The following is a 21,897-nucleotide window of genomic DNA, read 5'->3' on the forward strand; positions in this document are numbered from 1 at the left end:
AGAGCAGGCAGAATTATTGCAAGAAACGTTTCCCTTTCAGTGAATAGAGAGTTCTTTCAAATAACTCGGCTATTTGTATTCTGGAGTACGTATACTGTCAAGTTTTTCATCTACTTCCATATCAAAAGCACCTCTGTGGGGCAGAGCATGAAGTAAACTGAAAATATTTGTCCATTGAAATTCCTTATTATTGCAAAAATGTCATGGTGTTTTAGAGCAAAATACATTTTGCTTTAATTTTTGAAGTTACTAAGAGTAGGTTTGAATTTCAGTCAGCAATTTAAAAAAATCATCTCATTTCATACCAGTAATTGGTGCCTTGATTCATGACACATGCAAGTCTTGAGAGGGACAGAATAAAACTGAATTATTCAAACAGACATATACTTCTTGTTCTATTTTGGGATGGCAATTTAACAAATATTAACTTTTATCTGAAGAGTAAAAGAAATGAAATCTGTATCTGATTTTCAAATTCATTATGTTGCTACAAAAATCACTTTAGTGTATTTCTGTTCATAGTATAGTTGCCCTACTCTAGTTAAGGGTCTGTTAACATTTCAAATAGAATATAATCTCCTATTTTTAAGAGTTTGCATCTCATCTACAAAAGTTCACTGTAAGGTGAAACATAAACATAAAAACCTTGAGCCAGGGAGAAAATTGGTAGAAAAATTACTTGGAATTTTTTTAAAGTTATACAAGCAGTTTTATAAAATCTAATATAAGTTGTAAACTAAAAACAGCTCCAGTGTAAGAATATAAAAACTTTAAACCCCGTAAATCCAGAGGATAAAGTAGTGCTTTTGCATATTAACACAATGAAAAAAAACAGGCAAAAATTGTTAGCTTTGCAATATTTTTGTCCCTGTTTATATTAATTATTTCACCATGGGCCCAATCTCACAAATTGCACAGATTGGAGTACATGGAGGACCTGGGCCCAGTGACTAAACTACTCTTCAGAAGCTAGTTGATATAACTGCAAATATAAAAATTAATCCATACATTTACACAAACTACATTGTTTTTTCTTCTCTCAAAACATGACATGTAAAATCATGTAGTCTGGTAAAAGCTAGTTTAGATAGTGGCCAAAACTCCGCTTAATGCATTTAGATATTGCTGTGTGCACTGACACTCTTTCTGACCTCACTGATAGCAGTGAAAATCAGGGGTAACTCGACCAAAGTCAGTGGAGTCACACTGGTATTGGATTTGTGAGAGATTAGAATTAGGTTTATGGAGAATTATGTGCCCTTTCTTATCCTTTTTCTGAGTATGCACAAGAGGGTGAGTTAAAGGTGATGTTATAACCAGCACTTTGAATGTTCTAGCTTTTGACTGCTAAAGATGTATTCTTATTATCAGTCTGAACTATTCTTTTTTATGCCCCTATTTTTTTCTTCCTGATTGAAGTTTCACTTACTGTTCTTGTTATGATCAGTTTTTGTACCAGAGTTTTTGATGAACTCCTGAACAAATTTCTTTTGATTCTTTGTGAACATATTTCTTAAATATTGATGAAGGACAATATTTTATCATTGCATACTTAGAAATTGGACATTTTGGAAATAGGAATCTGGAGACCAAATGTTCTAACTTTGTAGATATAGGTCAGGACTCAAGCCAGAGATTACAGAATTGTTAACCAGCTCTTTCCCTGCCCTTACATAAGCAATGACATACCATTAGAGGTGTCCTTATACTAGATGTATGTGCAGATGAGGACACTTGGCAGTCGTGTCTCATGTGAATTGTATCTGAAAGTGTGTGGCTAACAGATGAACACCTGTAGAGCTTGCATCTCTTTAGATATGTGTATCTAATGCATATAGGGTAGGGCTTTGGGTGGGAGCCATCAGTGGATAGGTCCTTTGAACTCCCCTTTACATCAGGTTAAAGGCTGTCAGAAGGTGGCATAGAGCCAGACTGGCCAAAAGGAATCTATAAATGATTACATGCATTCTGTGTCCATAACAGTACACCCAGGTGGTGCAGAGTGGGCTGTTACAGCAATTTCAGCCCATCTCCTGGAGAAGCAACCACAAGGCCTATTCTTCAGGACTAGGCACTGGCCCAAGGTTGGGGGTTCGAATTCACCTTTCTAATTCCTTTGCATGTCAGCCCCAGAAAATCCAGTTATTTGGGTTCCATGCAGGGAAGTTTAATTTCACTTATATTGGTCGCATACAGATATGTGCGAACCATTTTTTTTATGTATTTGTGTGTGAAAGATGTTCAGCTCAGTGCTGTAAAGTGTTAACCTCAGAATCTGTAAATCTGTACACATGTGGGTGACACTATTACAGCAGGTGGCTTCTCTGCTCATGTCTTGTGCTTGCTGAGTAACTAGAACAGGGTAAAGGCATTATACTGTCACCTACCTTAGTTTAATAAGGAGGGACCTTTTCCATTGCTCCTGGCTCTTGTCTTTTAACGGTGCATCTTTTGGGGGATGGAGCAGCACAGTGGCAAATACAAAGCAGCAGTGGGTGGCTAGACTTGATTTAGTCTCAGCTAGTAGGGTTCATCTTCTCCTGTTTGTGACAAATTATTTTTTTCCTCCAAGTCAAGCGGACAAAAATTCTAGCCTATTTGTCCCAGAGGCAAGAAAACAGCTAGTCTGTGTCTGTTCTTTTAGGATTAATAGCCCCACTGGTGATTGCATCAGTGAATGGGTGATGATGATCTACTGCTCAACCGCCACTTGGTCTGAGTGGGCTAGTTTTTTCAGCTCATATCCCAGAACATCTTTCATAACCACACGTGCACCTACTGTCACAAACTTACATTGCAGCTTTGAAAGGGGGGGAAGGGTTTTTTTTTTTTTTGCTATAAGTGGTCTAAAAGTCTCTCTCCTTTTTCTTCTTCTTTTTCTTTTTTTTTTCTCCAGAGGATGAAAGTCCTGGACAGACCTATCACAGAGAGAGAAGAAACGCAATCACAATGCAGCCACAAGGTGGGCAAGGCCTCAGTAAAATCAGTGAAGAGCCTTCAACATCTAGTGAGGAAAGGGCCTCATTAATAAAGAAGGAGATCCATGGATCTATATCGCATCTTTCTGAGCCTTCTGTACCTTATCGTGGGACGGTTTTCGCAATGGACCCCAGGAATGGTTACATGGATCCTCATTATCGTGAGTATTTAATGCAAGTTCATTTCTGTAATCAAGATTGGAAGGATACTGAAGCTGTTGTATTTAATTGCATTTTGTGTTGGTGCTTTTTGTCTCTCTCAGGATGAATAATTTTGCCTGGACATGTCTACGATTATATAAGAATATTTATTCTTTTAATTTATGTAGGGAAACAAAGTAGTGAACAGTTGCATTGTATCTCTGACATATGTTACCTATCTCTAACATAGGCCTCTGCAAAATAGACTTCAGTATGGCATGTATCATATGTTGCTAATCTTCACGAATCATCAGGTATTATATTTGCTCCACCTACCTAGCAACACAAGGGGGAAAAAAAGCCTCATTTAAGAAGTGCAGAGAGAAAAAAGAAAATAGGCTTTAAAACAATTGTTTGAAAGTTATTTTAATTACAACCTACAGAAAGGCGGGAACACACCTTTTGAAAAGAGATATTTTTTTTTTTTTGTTTTGATTTGTCATTTTCTCCCCAGCTACAGTCCCTCTGATTTACTGGAAAAAAGTGAATGGTTTCAACTTCTGAAGTCCTGCTCAGGCATTAATAAAAAGTAAGAAATTAACTGACACTTAAACACAGATGTGGAATGGATTTCTCCACAGGCAAAATATGAGGGAGTTAAGCAATTTTTTTCATCTGCTTCTAGTTTAAAAAAAACATTTAGTTGCGTAGTAATGAACATCTTGAGGTGTCAAGACCAGTGCCTTTTGATTATAGATTTATCACCTTGTCAGGATACAGATTTGCCATTTAACCTTCCAGTCTCTAGTTCCAGATGACATGCTAAGACCCACAAAGAGGGGCCAGTCTGTGTTTCCCCCCCCACCACATAATTCAGAAATTTTAGTGTTTTAAGGCAAAAGGTCATTAGCCAGACCACTGATTAGTGAGGACAGCTGATTAGCGCATGTTTTTTTGCTAAAGAAAATGCCAGGGATAAAAGCTAATTCTATCCCTTCATTAGTTGGGCTAGCAGCAAAGGGGAATGTTCACTCATCAGGGTGCAGATCAAAGTGTGTCTCACACAACCTTAAGTCTCACCAACTGCCTTTATTCTAACAGAGTCTGATTGTTAATAAAGATGGAGGCTAGATAAGAAAATGAACACTTGTCTTTATAGTTTAAATCAGTTATTAAATGAAAAGTTTATGGTGAGGGGTTTTCTGCTCTCCTCTAAAATGATATTTCAATTGCTACATTCATCCTGTGCAAACCATTTAGGCAAGTTACAGAGTGGTATTAGTCTGTTTCAGTAAAAACAACAAGCAGTTCTGTGGCACCTTAAAAAGCATATGCCCAAATACATGTGTTCGTTTTTAAGGTGCCACAGGATTCCTTCCTGTTTAGCAAGTTAGTAACTTATCTTTTTAGTGCACAGAGTCTATAACGTACTGCAAACAGACTTGCCTGAAGGAGAACTCAGAACATGTGGAAAAAAGTAGTATGCTGAAGCAGTAGTATATAGAAATAGTAGTTTGCATGTCAATGTGATTCGATTCACACATTAAAGCTTTTTACATATGTAAATGCAAAGTATCTGAGTGAAGATACTTCTGGGAACATCTTGCAGTTGTATGAGTGCAGAGCTGGGATGCAGAGAGTTCTAAAATAACTTCAGTAATGACAATTTCTATGCTCACACCTGATCGGCTACCATGTCCCTTCCTAAACCAGTCACAGGTGCTAGTGATACCACAGAATTGGCAAGGGGTTCCTAGCCTGTGACTGAATTGTGGAAGTTTTTTGTTGTTTGGGTGTTTTTTTGTGTTACCTTTCTGCTACAGTCACCATTGTGTACTGTACCTAGTATGCCCACACCTTGGCCATTAGCACTTGGCTACCATTGTTGTGTCGTGGGGTACATCTAGACTACAGGCTTTTGTCGACAGAGGCTTTGTCGACAGATACTGTTGACAAAGCCTCCGTCGACAAAGAGCGTCTAGACTACAGCCAGACTTGAGAGTGTAGATGCAATAACGACTTCTGTCGACAGAACTCTGTCAACAAAAGGCGTTATTCCTTGTAGAATGAGGTTTACCGCCGTCGACAAAACTGCTGAGTTCTGTCGACATTATGTCGACAGAACTCGGTGGTAGTGTAGACACAGGTATAGTTTTGTCGACAAAACCCTGTAGTCTAGACACACCCATAGTGTCCTACACAGAAGCATGGGTTTGGGAGCAAGGTTCTTTGTAAGTTAATAGAATGCAAAAGGTTGCGTACAACTAGCACCAGCAAAAGTGCCTGAAGTAAGAAAACATCAGATGGGAAGACCTACTTCACTTCTGCTAAAGGGAATTCTGCTAGTTTTTCTTTTTGGTTTGTGAAATCCCTCCAGCAGTTAATACCACATAAACCCCCATCATATTTCTGCTTACCTGTAATAGATTTGATACAGGAAGACAACTAAATGAATGAATGTCTAGGTGAATGTATAGTAAAGAAGACAGACCGACTTAATTTTTCATATTAGGTGCATCATTTATATATAAAAGACGTGCTTTTATCAAATCAGTCATTGTATTCAGCCTGACATTTTTAGTAGTCCTTATGAAGAATACTGAATAATGTAATCACATCCCAGTCCCACTGCAGCAACAGGTGAAGAAACAACCAGAAAGGCTATCTACTTTCCTCTGCAGTTTTTTGCCAGCTTTCCTGGGCAGATGGAGAGAAAATACTGCTTTAATCCAATGTAACTGGGTGTGTAAACTTTCACAGTAATTCCTTAGTTTTCCTGTGGTTGGAAAATACAGACTTTTCAAGATGGTTAATTTGTGCTTCTATATATACCTACTTTGTATTTAAAAGTGTGGGTAGGTTTCCTGTAACACAGGAAAGGGGAAAATAATTTTTTGAAAGAGGACATCTGTATATTTTTATTGCCAGAAAAAAAAAAGTAAAGAAAAAAAAAAGAAGCATTTAAGTCAATTGTGTGTGGAATGCATGTCCGCTCCAAGCTGCAGTTATTAGAAAGGACACAAATACTTGCATTTCTACATATAAATATGCATGTGGGTTTGCGGGTGTTTTGCTTGGTTTCTTTTTTTTTAAATATTTTAATTAAAAAGAGTGATGGTAACTATTACCTAAAATATTTACAACATATGTGTGGAATAAATCCATCGCTGAGGGGGTGACTGCTCTCTTGCTGAGAGTAGCTGGGAGATGAAGGTATGTTTTGAGTGGACTAAATTTTCGAAGAACAGTGCTCAAACGTATTCTGGGACTGACAGTTCTTTTAGTGTACCATTCTAGAGACCCGCAACCATTTAATAGTTGTGAATAAGGGAGTGGCCTCCTGTTTGGGCCTGAGACGTTTGTCTTAGATGGGTTAAGAGAGGGAAAAGTTATCCCAGGCAGAACTCAGCAATTTTTGTTCTTCATTTTTATCTTTCCAGTGAAAGATTTATTGGAACCAGGGTTTTTACATCCATTTAATATATCACATAAATCTGTTTTTTGTCTATGAAAAAATGTTTAGGGCAGATGACTAAATTGCCACAATTTTCCAGCATGTACTACACCTTTTCTGTCCTCACCAGGGCCAGGTATGCCCTGCAAACTGAAAATGGTGCAACTACATCACTCAAAGGTGAAGCGAGTAATCTCTCTCTCTCTCTTTCTCTCTCTCTCTCTTTCTCCGTGTGTGTGTGTATATATAAAAAGCTTTTCCTGCTGCATGACAGAATGATGTCATCACGTCATCAGCATATATCCCCAAGCTGAGAAGAGTGGATGGGCAGGGGAAGCTAAGAGACTCTCCCCTCCCACGCAGGAGACAGTGTGTGAAGGTGGTGACTCTCTCCCACGCACCCATAGAGGGAGACTGGTCAGGGGAAGACAAGCTCTTCACACAACCCTGGGACAGGCTGGGTGCCCACATATGAACAGGAGGCAGGTCCCTTCCCTACTGACACCCCAGGATGGGAGAGGGAGCAGATTCTGCTATGCCCCCCGATCCAGTATATCGGTTCCTTGTTGGGTTCTGCACCAGAAGCCCTTGCTTGGGTCCCAGCCATATCCGTGTACAGCAGTCCCCAGCCAAGAACTCTGTCCATCCTGCTGTGCAACCCGTTCCTTTCCCTCTAAGATGGTGGCAGGCCTGGAGTCACAGCTGGGTCACTAAGAATTCATCACAGAGCCAGTGAACCAGCGCCCTCCTCCCCCATCAACCGGGCCTCCATCAATCTGTCACTCAGCATCCTGCAGCTGCTTGCAGAGGCAGCACTGGTGGGTGGGGCAGAAGCGGGAAGGGTGCGGTTGAGGGGGGGAGAGGAGGCGGAAATGGTTGGCGATTGAAGGGCGCGAGTGGGCAGGATTGGCTGAGCATTCAGATTGAGGGGCCTGTCCTGGGCTGTGTTGGGGTGGGACAGAATGACATCAGCTAACTGCAGAACATTTATTGAATTGAGAGGCACGATAAAATGTCTGTAGAAAGAAAGTTATTGGGTGTAATGAGTGAAGAATGGGTGGAGAGTAGAAGAGGGAGAACTTGTCATCTTAATTTAACGGAGGAAGAATGAAGAGAGTGGTGGAGAGAACAACAACGAATGTGGCAGCAAAGGCATAGAGAACAAGTTTTAGCAAGAAGGCGGGTGGAAATCTTCGATGAAGAGCATGTGCAGCCTGAACAGGAATGATGTCATGTAGAAAATCTGAGTGAAGAAAGATCAAATGGCCGAACGGGCTTTCTGGTTGCAAAAGCAGCTAGCGAGAGGGGGGTTGGCGATGTAGTGGGCAGCGGGCATAGCCCCCTAGTCTAGTTATTATCAACCTAATCCCCAATGTAGACAGAACTTTATCAATGGGAGAAACCCTTCTGTTGACATGGTGGCATCTTCATTAATCATTACAGCGCGGCAAATCTTAAATGCAGTATAAACCTGCCCTGTCAAAACTTTTTTGTTTTCGACATTGTTTCTCAATTCACTTCTGAAGTTTTATACAACATTGGTTACCACATTACTTATAGTCTTGTTAGTGCAAATTCTATCTGTAGGGGTGGGGCTGAGGTAGGTAGTTCCTTTTGTTATTCTCTCCCCAGATTTAATTCCCCATGCAATTTTATGGCTGTGCTAAAGCTGCCTGTCGTTACTCATGGAAAAAATGAATCATTCCTGTTATAAACACTTTGATTTAAAACATACTGCTGGTATTCTTCCTGGGTATCACAGCTCATCTGAAGGAACTGCTAGTCCCTAATTAGTAAAGCTCAAAAAATTAGCTTGTCAAAGGGAGGGACACTTCAGTTGGCTAGATTTAAAGGTCTCCGTGAAAGATGTTTATTAATAAATAGAATTCTGCTGTCTGTTACACCTCTGCTGCCCCAGTGAGGTGAGTGAGATTGCATGGGTACAATTGAAAGCAGTGCTTCCACCTTCCTTCTTTCTCTAGAGAGTTCTTTCTTTTTGCTGGTGTTTGAAACTTACCTTATTTTCTTGGGCAGGGGAATTTTACATTTTAAAGGGTTTATCTTGCAAAAGTTTCCTCAGTTCATATTTATGGCATTGAGTGGGGAGGATCAGGCCCTTTGCAACTACACTAGATCATACCTTGCAGTGTCAAGTGGCATCTCAGAATCATTTTGCGGACTGGCTGCCTGTCGCCCAGTGCTGAGCCAGGCTGCCTGCCTGCCTGGCTCCTAATACACTTTAAATGCAGAGATGTGGTGGAAGTAGGTCCCGATCCCGGCACAAGCCACAACTAAATCGGGCTGCTGGCCAGCCTGCTAAAAAATGTACTGGCAGGACGGGGGAGGGAAGGGCGGAAGAATGGGTGTTGTCTATAGCATTAACCTATAAGCTTTTGCACATCTGTTAATCAACTACACTACAGTAAAATGTATTATCAGGCATGCTCGGGGATTAGGACGTTCCGGTTATCTAAAAATTCCCGTTATCTGAGGGTCCCATCAACCTAGGAAAAACCAATGCACAATAATAGTAAAACTCAAGTTTTTAATATTGGTAGTTTTGTAGTGTGAGGCAGTTGGTCTCACATTTCTGTTTTGAGAAATTTTGGTCTCACCTTTTCTATGTTGGTCTCACATTCTATTAAAGATGATTAGTACTTCTTAAATAAAAAATTGTTAAGCCAATCATGGTAAACCAAGCCAGGCCTGTGCGCCTGAAGATGTGACTGTATTGTGGCTGGGGGCAATGCTGATTAACAAAGTTTTCTGGTTAACAGAGTGCCGGATAACAAAGGTTTCACTGTATTACATCCCTACTCCATGCATTGCCCATGCCCCGAGTAGTAGCTCTGCACTCCCATTGGCTGGGAATCTGCTGCAGGCTGCTTCTGGAGGAAGCTTGCCTTACTACCGCCACTGTGCCACTGGTTAGGAACTGCTCAAGGTAAGCCCCTCCTGCCCCAGCCCTAACCCCTCCCCCCAAAGCTGGAGCTCCCTGTACAGCCCAAAGCTCCCATCTTCAGCCCTGCTCCTAAGCCCACACCGTTGAATCACAGGCATCAACAGTTTTCTTCAACTGGGTCATGAGAAAAAAAGTTTGAAAACCACTGGCCTACACCATTTCTGGCTCATTTGTGTATGGCAGGGGTGCTCTTCCCCCTCAAAAATGGATCTCTCTCATGTTCACATGGAATGGGATTAACTGCATTTTTTCAGAGTTTCCGTCATTCTCTTCCAGATCCTACAGGGAGTGCTCTGTGGTCTGTATCAAGGTCTGTCACAGAAATTAGTGGTTTCTGGGGGGACATATTTCATCTTTTCCCTTGAGTTGCCCTAGGTCAGGGCTACTCAACTTTGGAAGCCCGGGGGGGCCACAAACATACTCACAGCATATGCCGAGGGCCGCAAATTAAGTGTGGTGAGCCCCGCATAAACCCAAACCACACTGCGGGCCACAAATAAACAGGCTGCGGGCTGCATGCGGTCCATGGGCTGCGTGTTGAGGAGCCCTGCCCTAGGTTTTGTTAGAGTTTGATACAGATACAGAGAATTCTTGATACCACAACTCTGGCCTCCTGTGGATTCCCAAGATTGGAGAGTGGTAGATGGAAAGGCCAGTCTTTGTGGGGCCTAACTTCACCTCTCTCATTGGACATTCAGAAGAGTGTCTGGGGATCCTTGAAGAGATTCCTGCAGCATTCCCAATGGGAGGGATAGAGCTAAGCTAGTAAAAAAGAATGGTGCACTTACAACACAAATCGACATCATAAAGAGGGAGTTTTTAAAAGTTAAATCCAAGCATTTAATACATTTCATGAACGAAAGTGATTAATACAAAACTGAATGTTAGTTTAGTGCTTCGTAGAGTTACTGGAAAAATGCTTAGAAAAAATTCACAAAAAAATTTTCTTGTAAAAATTTTGGAAGACTTTCCACCCGCTCTGGTGCTTTGCTGTCATAGTGATGTGCACTTATTCAGGCCCAGAGAAATCTGAGGTTTCTGAATTTCAAACCTGGGATCCGTGGCAGCTTTTGTTCCAAAATTTTTGATGGGCTCAGTGTATCCTCTTTAGCTGCACATCTGCTCATAAATGAAGGGATCTTTTGAAAGTGCTGTTGAGTGTTCAGCCTGCTGCTGCTGCTGTCGGGACATTCACCACAGTGTAAGGCTGTCTCCTTTGAAGTCCTGCCGCTGTTTTGGAGCCTCTCAAGGGAATGTGCTGTGCAGTCTGGGGCATCAGAGTGGTTTCCCCTGCCTGGATCCTGCATTTGGAAGTAGAAGGACCTGCACTGGTAGATTTACAGCTGGGAATTACACATAAAAGCAAAACAAATGCATGTATCTTTCACTCCATTTTTGTGTCCTACATTTTTTCAGCCAGCCTGGGTTGTAGGCACCTCAATGATAAAAGGGACCCGAGAGATCCGGAATTAGGAGTTGAGATCATGGAAATTTTGTTACTGTTTTTTAGGTTTAAATAAATAGTTGTTTGACCTTAGATCCAAATCTTGACCTTCGATTTTATAGGACTTTTACCAATGATTTTATTTTTAGCTGGAAACCATAATTGCAATGCAAGTCTGTAGGACTAGCTTTTCCAAAGTAATCCAAACCCACATCTGGGGTCAGATTTTCAATGAAACTCCACTTCCACATAGTCACATAGCTGCAGTGAGTCCAGTGCTTTAAAGAAATAAAGTTCTTAAGAAGGGATATGAGTCTTAGGCAATAGATATTAAAATATTTATCAGTTCCAGCAATTTAATTTGACAGGCACATTTTAGATGCTTTACAGTTTGTTTGTTTTATGTGTGTTTTGCTTTGCAGGAGACAACATCCGTTATTTAGAATTTAAGACTTCCTTTTTAAAGGTTTCTGAGTCCCTCAACATGTGTACCTTTGGGTCCCTGTTGGCATCTTGTCACTGCCTCTGTACTCCTGTTAGACAGACTCTGGTGGCTCTATATTACAAAAACTGTGCCTCCATATTTTCAGCAGCAGAACACTGGATGGAGCATCCTACCCATTCTATCGCATTCAGAGTTGGCTAGAGGGGTTGATGATAGCCAATGCTCTCCTCTCTAATTGCTCAGAGTGCTGGTTGTGGGGTGCTTCCAGTTCTCTCTGCTCTGGAATCAAATGATCTCCTTGATGTAGTTATGCTATGTTTCATTAAAAGAATTTAGTGTTTGCTGAAGAATTAATTTTGTGTTTAGACTGTGATGTTGCCCTGAAATAGTGCAAGTGTTTATGTCAAATCACAGGCAAATCTCTGACAATCGTGTTTTTATAGCACTTAATGAAGAGGGTACTAGTCTATGACTGGAACTCTTAGAATGCAACCACAATACAAATAAATAATAACAACAGCAGTAATCAAGTGCTACAGAGGAATAGTGTGTAGTTTTGACTGGGAGTGTCACATTTCTCAGGCGACTCTGCAATGTGTGAGCTTGTTGACAAGGGCCGTAGTACTGCAGTGGTCTTTCTACACTTGCTCATCATGTAAGTGGCTGAAAAATACTTGCCTGGATTGTACTAGGATGACTGAAAAATTATCCCAATACCATCAGCACAGACTGCAAAAAGCAAACTTTTAAAGTTCAGCTTATCATTAGTCCTGTCGGAGTAGCGTCTCTCTGCTTTTTAAGGTACTATTAAGTGCGTGAGAAGTATGCAGCATGGGTTTCTATCTTCACAGTACAATTTTAAAACGATGATACGACCCTTTCTCATCATAATGCTTGACCTCCATTTGAGAGGTTAGGCTTGAACATGGTTTTGCCTTAAGGCAATGTAAGTGTTTTTTCTAGTGAACCATTTTCAGAATTGCTAGTGGACAAGCCTTCATTTCTTTTGAGTGAGCTCAGTACTTAGGACAAGAGCCTCTTGACCATACTCTGTGCTTCCTTTTATTCACACCTAGTTACCCAATTAGCTCTCTGTTAGCCACACGATTGCAGAATGCAGTGTCTTTACTCTTTGAAAACTCCCATTGTAGCTTTTAACCCCTTATTAACACACTGCTTGAATCACTTACAACTTGGGTCCTCAAGCTTTTTCATTGCATGGACCACATTTCAATACAGAGATGACTGGATTCCTCTCCCTGAATTCACGTATACATGAATCATGTGTTCTCATTAGTAACTACACAATTTGTAGCAAAGTCAACAGCTGTTAATATGGAAAAGTAATGTTAGAAAAACATTTATGCCATTGGTAGTATTTTAGTTCAGTTTTGTTGCTGGAAGTAATGAAGGAGTCAACACCATGTGCCACCAGTAGTGTTCTGTGGTCTACTGTTCATAGTTTGAAGGTACTAACTCTTGGGCTGCGTCTAGACTGGCATGATTTTCCGCAAATGCTTTTAACGGAAAAGTTTTTCCGTTAAAAGCATTTGCGGAAAAGAACGTCTAGATTGGCATGGATGCTTTTGCGCAAAAGCACTTTTTGTGGAAAAGCGTCTGTGCCAATCTAGACATGGTTTTGCGCAAGAAAGTCCCGATTGCCATTTTCGCCATCAGGGCTTTTTTGCGCAAAACAGTTTTTACCTGTTTACACTGGCCCTCTTGCGCAAAAGCATTTGCGCAAGAGGGCTTATCCCTGAGCGGGAGCATCATAGTGTTTGCGCAAGATTTACATTAGCTCATCCGTGTTCTTGCGCAAATTCAAACGGCCAGTGTAGACAGCTGGCAAGTTTTTCCACAAAAGCACTTGCCAGTCTAGACGCAGCTTTGGTGTGTGGATTCTGGTCCCAGAAACTTAAATTTAAAAGGACAGTGATCTCTATAAAAGTAAGTTAACAAAGGATATCGGGTACTAATTTTAATCTTCATATTAATAGGATTTGGGTGTTTCATGACTATCTAAAGCAGTGTTTCCCAAAAAGTGCTCTGCGGAATCCTGGGGTTCTGCGAAGTGAAAGTAAGGGTTCCGCGAGAACCCGATCACTCACCCCCCCTCAAAGCCAGTCTTACGGGGTGGTTGAGCCAGGCAGTTACCCAGGGCCGCCATTTTCAAGGGACCGCTGGCCGCTGCCGACTTAGGTGCGGGTCGGCTTTTTTTTGAGGGGAGCGGGTGAGGGTCGACCAGTTTCCCCTGATGTTTTTTTTTTAAAGGGTTCCGTGGCCAAATAAAATTGGGAAACACTGATCTAAAGCACAATCCCAGCTAATAAAACGTTTCAAAATTAAACTGCTTTTGTGTTGCTGTTTTGTACTAAAAGAGAGAGACTGCAAAGGAACTGAATGTTCCCCTTTCCTGGATTCTGTGTCCTCCTTTCAACACTGCCTTTTCCCAAACAGCAGTAATGGCCTAGTTCAAAACTCAGTGAGGTCAATGGGATGACTTCACGCCAGTGAGCTTTTTATTCAGCCCAGGTAACACTACATTCTAATCTCTTATCCTGCCAGTTTCCCGTGTTGTGTCATACCTTGTAATTACAATGCCTAGGGATCCATTTTACTTTTTCTCAACTGGAGGGGAGTGTACCAATAATCTTATATATCTAACTACATGTGGCAGCAATTCAAGGCAACAGCCAAATGACACACAGCATATTGTGAAATAAATGGCTGAGTGTGGTAACAGCTAAGTATAGCACTTTACCAAGTGTTGAAGTAAATGGTTAATGAGGTAGAAAGTGTTGAAATAAGTGTCATTCTAACACTTCATACTTTAAATGGTAAAATATTTCAGTGTTTCATCGTGTGCTTTTCATCCACCCACTTGTGGATACATATTTGTAGGCCTGAAACTATAGCCCTTACTCATGTGAGAAGTCCTTGTTGGCATGAAATTGGACTATTCCAATTCATGAGAGTAATAGTGTTTTGTTTTGTTTTTAATTACGGCCCATATGTATTGTCAAAGTTTTCATTGGATGGCTCTAGTACAGCATAGTAATAGGATTTTTTGTGTGAAAAAGGAGAAGCGAGTCTTGGCAGGAAATATCAAGCATATCTCAGCCCCCAGTAGTTGCATCTTTCAGCCCTCGGGTTTGTTGGCTTGTGTGGAATCTTTGATGTAGAGATTGTGGTTACTTTCACTTTCACTTGGCCTTCTACTTGACTTGGATTTACAATGGGGTACTGTTCTGTGGTTATCATGGTTTTGCAACTTTTCACCTTTTACTTGACATGTCAATTTTGACCTTTCATCTTGATGTCTAAGTACACAAATTCTAGGTGCTTGTACATGAACCAACAAAGTCAATTGGAAGAGATGTTTTTTGAATGGAACCTGAGTAGTCTTGTTGCACAGTGGCTTTTGTTGGCTCCTGAGAGAAGAGTTACAAAGACAAATAGGCATAACCCTAGCAAACAACTTCTGACCTGAAAGAGGAGCTATTCATTTCTTGTGTGGAGTGGCACAGGGCATGTATTTGGAAACTAAAGAGAATTAATTGCCATATAAATCAGAAAAGTATGACAAATCACACATTTAGCATAGCGTACTTCAGCTTCAAGTGTACTGTAAATTATGGGCTCAATTGTGGCGTAGGCTGAAATGTCCTGCCCAGGGTGTTGTTGTGAATGCATGCTGTCCCAGAGGGGGCTCCTGAGGGCATTTGTCCTACAGCTTGTAAACTAATACTACTCCTGCAGGGTATGTCTACACTACCACCCTAGTTCGAACTAGGGTGGTAATGTAGGCATACCGCACTTGCAAATGAAGCCCGGGATTTGAATTTCCCGGGCTTCATTTGCATAAGCCGGCCGGCGCCATTTTTAAATGCCGGCTTGTTCGAACCCCGTGCCACGCGGCTACACGCGGCACGGGCTAGATAGTTCGAACTAGCTTGCCATTCCGAACTATCTGTAACTACGTTCCGCACTAACTACGTTCCACGAGGCGTACAAATAGTGCGGAATGGCTTGCTAGTTCAAACTATCTAGCCCGTGCCGCGTATAGCCGCGCGGCACGGGGTTTGAACAAGCTGGCATTTAAAAATGGCGCCGGCCGGCTTATGCAAATGAAGCCTGGGAAATTCAAATCCCGGGCTTCATTTGCAAGTGCGGTATGCCTACATTACCCTCCTAGTTCGAACTAGGAGGGTAGTGTAGACATACCCGCACAGAGTTTCTGAGGGAACTGCATTTATGTCAGAGGTTGGGAATGGGTGACGTGATGGATCACTTGATGATTACCTGTTCTGTTCATTTCCTCTGGGGCACCTGTTGGAAGACATGCTACTGGGCTAGATGGACTTTTGGTCTGACCCAGTATGGCGGTTCTTATGTTCTTACGAGTGTGTTTTCATCCTTAACTTTGTAGGTATAACATATTTATAAACTATATATGTATGTACATGCATGCATACATCAGGTAGAAGAGCTCTTATTTTAGCTGAAGCAACTAAGGCTTTTATTCCTTCAGATGAATTCAGCATTGATGTATGCTGAACACTAATATTACAGGATGTTGATGTGCAATGCAGAATGATTGTATACATACACTTTAATAATGTAGGGTAGTCTCTACGGCTTGTTGCTTCCTGCTTTTTTAATGTGATTGTTAATGTACTTCTGTATTATAAAGCTTTTTGTTTTTAAGCTATCTCTGATGTACAGCTTTCATAGCTTGGCACTCAGCTACATTGAACCCCATTGTAAAGTCCCTACATGTAAAAGCCATCTAGTTAGAACTCTCAAAAATAAGAGGCTTGTCTCCCAAGGACAGCTCCGCGTTGCGGATGGAGTATAATCCTTAACATTGTTTTTTTGCTTTCAAATATCTGGGGACAGTGAGTCAAGGAGTGAGAACTCCCTTTGTTTCATGTAGTGTGCGTTGCAGGGAAAGAATGTAACAGAGCAGAAAATGAAGAAAGACATAAAAGAATCTCAGCTCAAGGAGGTCAGATCCATCACAGGCTTAGCGTTGCCTTCAAAGATGCCTGGGACAGGTGGCAGTTCAAGACAATCAGAGGAGAAACATCCGCTCGCGCCGAGATAAGGGATTCTTGCAGAATCCTGCTATCTGGTCCCAGTTTGCTTTGATGTAACTCTGCTAGAGAAGACTTCTGGGAGCAGGCTACTGCTTCCCTCAGTGATAGGCTGCTGCTGTTCAGCCTTTTGAGGTCTCATTACAGTGGTCCTTGAGGATTAATCCTCTTTAAGGTTTACATGGGAATGGTTTTGTCTGAAGGCCCAGCCAGGGACCTTGGTACCACCTGTACAAAGCATTATTGCATTCTTTTTTTTTTCCTGTGTGGTTCATATTTAACAGAATTTGACAGAAAGCTACAACCAAATATCTAGCCTTTTTGGCTTCCCTCTTTGGCTGTTACTGAGTTTTTGTTGAGCACAGCTTGAGCATTTCTTTGCAGACACTGAACCATTAGCAGTAAATTGTCAGTTTCCGGTTACTCTATTTAGCCTGCTGTTTTTGGCATTTTCTTTTCCTTCCTTGCCTCTTCCCTCCTTCCCTCTCTCACCCCTCCTACTTTCCCTTCTTTAAAGGAGGGAAGATATGGTGTTGTTTGGCTGCAGCATTATGGATTGTCCCACTTCTGCATTAAGTGTGCCCACAGTAGAGGATTGTGCTTGTTACTGTTTTGCTCAGGATTGAAAGCATGCAACACTGAAAAAGCCACAAGTAACATACTTATTCACATTGATTTGATTTTAAAAGGGCCTATTGGCAGTTACAAATGCCTGAATGCTATTACAAAAATTTTTTGCATTCTTTTAATGGAATAAGATAAAATCAAACTGTCAGTGGCAATCATGGCTGTAGTATCTGGCCCTGCATTTTGTGAAAGGAAAACTGTTTTCATATCTTGCTGACATATTTTGTTGGTGATGCACTCTCCAATTGTACATTAGTATGTGACAAAATGTGGATTTTTCAGGGATGGGAAAAAGACTGTAAGCTTGATCCTGAAAAAAGTACCATGTCCCCAACAGCTGGGGGAAAAAAAACTTTTATCAGGCATGCTTTTTTCCCTGATTGACCAAAACATTGCAAAATCATTTTGTTATGCGATAGCTTTAAGGTGATAATTGGGGTAAAAATAATGGGGAAAATTATATGACACTGGATAAATGAAAATAATAAGCTGGTGGTTTTGACACAGAAAATCACATTAAAACTCACTGTTTTGGGGACACTGATTGGCTCATTTGGTTCAGATCTAGCCCAAATCAGTAATGACTAATCGTTGTTAAATCAGACACCTTTTTCCTCTGTGACTTCTGTTAAACAGTGGGGTAATCTCAATACAGTGAATTGTTCCTCAGCGGTCACATGATTTAAAAAACCCTTGTCTCACCAGCTGGCAATCCCAGGAAGAGGCCCAAAACTGCATGGCCATGCCATCTCCAGTACCCTCTAATCTCAAAAAGTACTCCCACAGAAGTTTGAGACACAATAGGATAAAGTAAGCAGGGCTACATTGCTCTTGCCTGTGCCTGTTTGGTAGCTACATAGGGACTTCAGCTTTCAGAGATGACAGCTGATTTCCTTTACAACCACAGCACTTCAGTTTTGTTTTGAAGTTATCAGCAAACTTGTGTTATCCGGTTTTGTAGCATAATAATCTCTCTCGCTCTCTCAGTAGAGGAATGTTTAAATGTGTATTGAATGTATGCATATATAGCATGATAGTTCTCTATGTTTATGTAAGCAGTATAGGCAACCTTGCTGATGTTGCCTATAGGGGCCTGATGCTTTTTGTTTTTAACACACGTGGCTATAACCCTCATCCATTCTTCAATTTCCCAATAGTGTTAACTATTTAAAAGCAATACATGCATTCTATACATTTCCTTTCCACTGTGTTTGCGAACATTAATAAGCTCTATGGATACAAATGACATAATTGTTTCCTTGCAAACTAACTCCAAGCTGGAGGAGCCAAATAAAATAAGTTCAATAAACAAAATATGTCATGGTGTGAGATGTAATAGAATGGTTCAAGAAGTCCTGCCCTCCAAAGCAATGCAGTCATCCCAAATTCTTGGCAATATATGCTTTTTTATATTAAAAAAACCCCTCATGCCACTTGTTTAGTTTACACCCACAAACTCTCTTTCTGTTCCCCTTCACATAGTCTTACTAGATATACTATATGTGTGTATAAATCTATCCATCTACTAATATATAATTCGATATAAAACCATAGAATAACATGATACTAGAGTTACAGATTTAGACCACAGTTTATTAAATTTCAGATATGATTGGTAAGAAATTTGTATTTTCACAGTACTACCTTGAAAGCCATTGATATAGTTCCATCTTGACAACTATAAATAATTTTTTAAAAAGTGTTATTTTCATAAGCTGACAAATACATTGTGTTTCTAGGTGGAAAGTATTTAATTAGCTACATGTAGTTTTAGAGAAAGATGCATTAGTGAATCATCAAAGGATACTGAAAATTAACATTGCATTGTCAGAGTAGTAAATGGTACTACAGAACATCCCATGTGTAACTCAGGTTGTACAAAATGGCAGGCATTTAAATTGAACAAGATTGTGGTCCATTCTGCGTGCTGGTGAAAGGGACTAAGGGCACCCTCTCACTCCCTTACTTTGGTGGGCTATTTTGTCATTTCCAGTATGTGGGAAGTAACAGGTTACATAGATAGGGTTGCCAGCTGTCCAATCACAAAAACTCAGATACTCTTGCTCAGACACTCTTGCAACCCTACTGCTGTCCTGTCCCTTCCCTGAGGCCACACTCCTTTCCCACCCCTTCTCGCTCACTCCATCCCCCCTTTCTCCTTTTATCGCTCTTCCCCACCCTCATTCACTTTCATTGGTTGGGGTAAGGACTCTGGGCTGTGACTGAGGGGTTTGGAGTGTGGCAGGGGCTCTGGGCTGATCCTGGGACAGGGGGTTTGGGTGCCTTAGGGGATGTAGGCTCTGGAAGGAAATTTGGGTGCAGGAGGGGATGTGGGGTTGGGGCAGGAGGCTGGGGTATAGCAGGGGTTTGGGAGGGAGTTTAGGCTTCAGGAGGGGGCTCATGGCTGAGGTGGGGGTAGAGGAGAGGATAAGGGGTGCTGGTTCCTGCTGGGCAGTGCTTACCTTGGGCGGCTCCCAGTCAGCAGTGCAGTGTAGCTAAGACAGGCTTCTACCTGCTCTGTCTCCTGGAAGCAGCTGGCATGTTCCTGTAGCCCCTCAGATAGGGAGTCAGGGGACTTCATGTGCTGTCCCTGCCCACACAGCTCCTATTGGCCACAGTTCCTGGCCAGTGGGAGCTGCAGAATCAGCACTCGGAGCAGTGACCGTTTGTGGACCCTCCTGTTCCCGTCACAGAATCTACAGGTACAAGCCAGCCACTTCCAGGAGTGATGGGGGACCAGAATGGGCCTTAAGCGTTGCGTTGCAGGACTTTTAGTGGTTTAAAATCTCCCAGATCGCCTGCAGTAGCCTCTGAGAGACAGAGCCCAATTCTAGGAGACTCCTGGCGAACCAGGAGGTTAGCAACCCTATGTAGAGAGCCACTATTTTAGCCATTGTGCAATGAGGCTGGATGAGCCAGGGAATGGGTAGAGCCATAGCACAGTCATAGCATAGGCAGGGAGCCTGTTTTTCCATTTATAGACTAGAGTCCACCTTCCCTGGACTAGGAAAGAGACAGGGACAGGGGCACTTGTTTGGGGATCAGTCTCCACTAGGCTGCTCCAAGGAATGTGTTGCTCCTTACTGGAGGCTGGATTGCAACCTGAGAAACTAGCCAAGTGAGGGGCAACGTAGGCTAGTTTGTCACATCAGTGGGCCGCAAGATTGTCCTAACCGACACAGTCTTCTGGGATAAGGTAGTTTTGCTAAGTGCACTTATGTACCTAGAATGTGTGAGGTGTCCTGATTGAACTGTAGCAGCACTTGGGTTGGATGCAGAGGGAACACACGGTTCTCACAATGTTGTGTGCAATCTGCACCCCCCCACACTTCACGTGTACTTGCTTTACATAAGTGTTGCTTTTGTAATACTTGTAGGAACAAAACACTAATACTGATATGAAAACCAGCAGACTCTGACAACCCTGTGCCTGGGCAATGGTAAACAAAATGTCTTGTGGTTCACACATCAAACCCCAATGGTCCAAATGTAGCCCTCAGGTCTCAGGTTGCCCACCAATGAATTTGCCCATTGTTTGGAAAACAGAGTGAGGTAAATACAATTCAAGACCATGGGGCAGATTTTTCTGCCTCATCCCCACTCCCTTTGCACAGTACAAACAGCATGAGGGGAGGGTCAGCTCACTGTAAGTCTCCTTCTGAAGGAGAAGAGGTCCCAGCAGCCCTAGATGCTGTAGAGTTGTCTCCTCCACTTCCCAAACTGATCTCAGGAAAGACTGTGTGTTGGAGATGGGAGGGAGAGTGGCCAGTGCTCTCAATGTGAGCATAAATTACTACTCTGTATTCATATACCTGAGTTTTTAAACGAGGATAACTGTTTCTTTTAGGAGCTTCAAGGGGTAGCCGAGTTAGTCTGTTAGGGTATGTCTACACTACCCCGCTAGTTCGAACTAGCGGGGTAATGTAGGCATACCGCAATTGCAAATGAAGCCCGGGATTTGAATTTCCCGGGCTTCATTTGCATAAGCGGGGCGCCGCCATTTTTAAATCCCCGCTCGTTCGAACCCCGTGCAGCGCGGCTACACGGGGCACGAACTAGGTAGTTTGAGCTAGGCTTCCTAGTTTGAACTACCGTTACTCCTCATTCCACGAGGAGTTGCTTGTATTTTCCCACCTTTCCATAACTCTAAAATAGCTTAGTTTTTGCTCAAACTGAGAACAAACCTCTCTCTCAATTTGCAGGTGATCAGCTAAAAATAGCTGCTTAAAGTCATCTTAAAATGAAAATCTAGAGATAAATCTACTTATGACAAATCTACTTATGACAGATGCTCTGTGATACTTGTGATATCTGTTATATACAATGACATATATTTTTGAAAGATTTGGTGTCTCCATGCCTCTGGGTAGTTCTGAAGATAGTACATATTATGTATTTACAGCTGTCACTTGTTACTTTTTTTTTCCTCTGGAAGGAAAGAAAACTGAATTGAAACTGATCTCAGATTAGTCAGTGTGAAGAGTCCAATCCTGCAGCAGTTTGCATGCAAAATTTCTGTTAAATTAAGTGAGATGTGTAAGAATGTAGGATTTAGCGCTAAGCTTATTGGTTCAGTGAAATCCACCTGTCCATCGCAGAGTAGAACACTTAGCACAAATACTAAATATATTAACCAAGCATTTGATTAAAAATTAGCTGGGTCCAGATATTCCAAAATAATTTGCCTCAGAAAACTTCAAGGCCTCTTCAGAGCAAGACACTTTTTCCTTATTTGGACTTTTCTTCCTAT

The 21,897-nt window shown here is 41.7% G+C and overlaps 1 protein-coding gene across 6 annotated transcripts in view; it reads left to right on the forward strand.

Moving 5' to 3' along the window:
- Positions 1–21,897, forward strand: part of GLI3 (GLI family zinc finger 3) — a 264,863-nt gene that overhangs the window by 85,298 nt on the left and 157,668 nt on the right. For all 6 annotated transcript variants that reach the window (XM_006124084.5, XM_014574078.4, XM_014574077.4 and 3 more), the window contains one exon: positions 2,897–3,139. In XM_006124084.5, coding sequence (XP_006124146.3) covers positions 2,897–3,139 — 243 coding nt within the window. The remainder of the gene's footprint in view (positions 1–2,896; positions 3,140–21,897) is intronic.

The sequence above is a fragment of the Pelodiscus sinensis genome, chromosome 2, assembly GCF_052426305.1.
Source record: "Pelodiscus sinensis isolate ZL-2025 chromosome 2, ASM5242630v1, whole genome shotgun sequence".
NCBI classification, from domain to species: Eukaryota; Metazoa; Chordata; order Testudines; family Trionychidae; genus Pelodiscus; species Pelodiscus sinensis.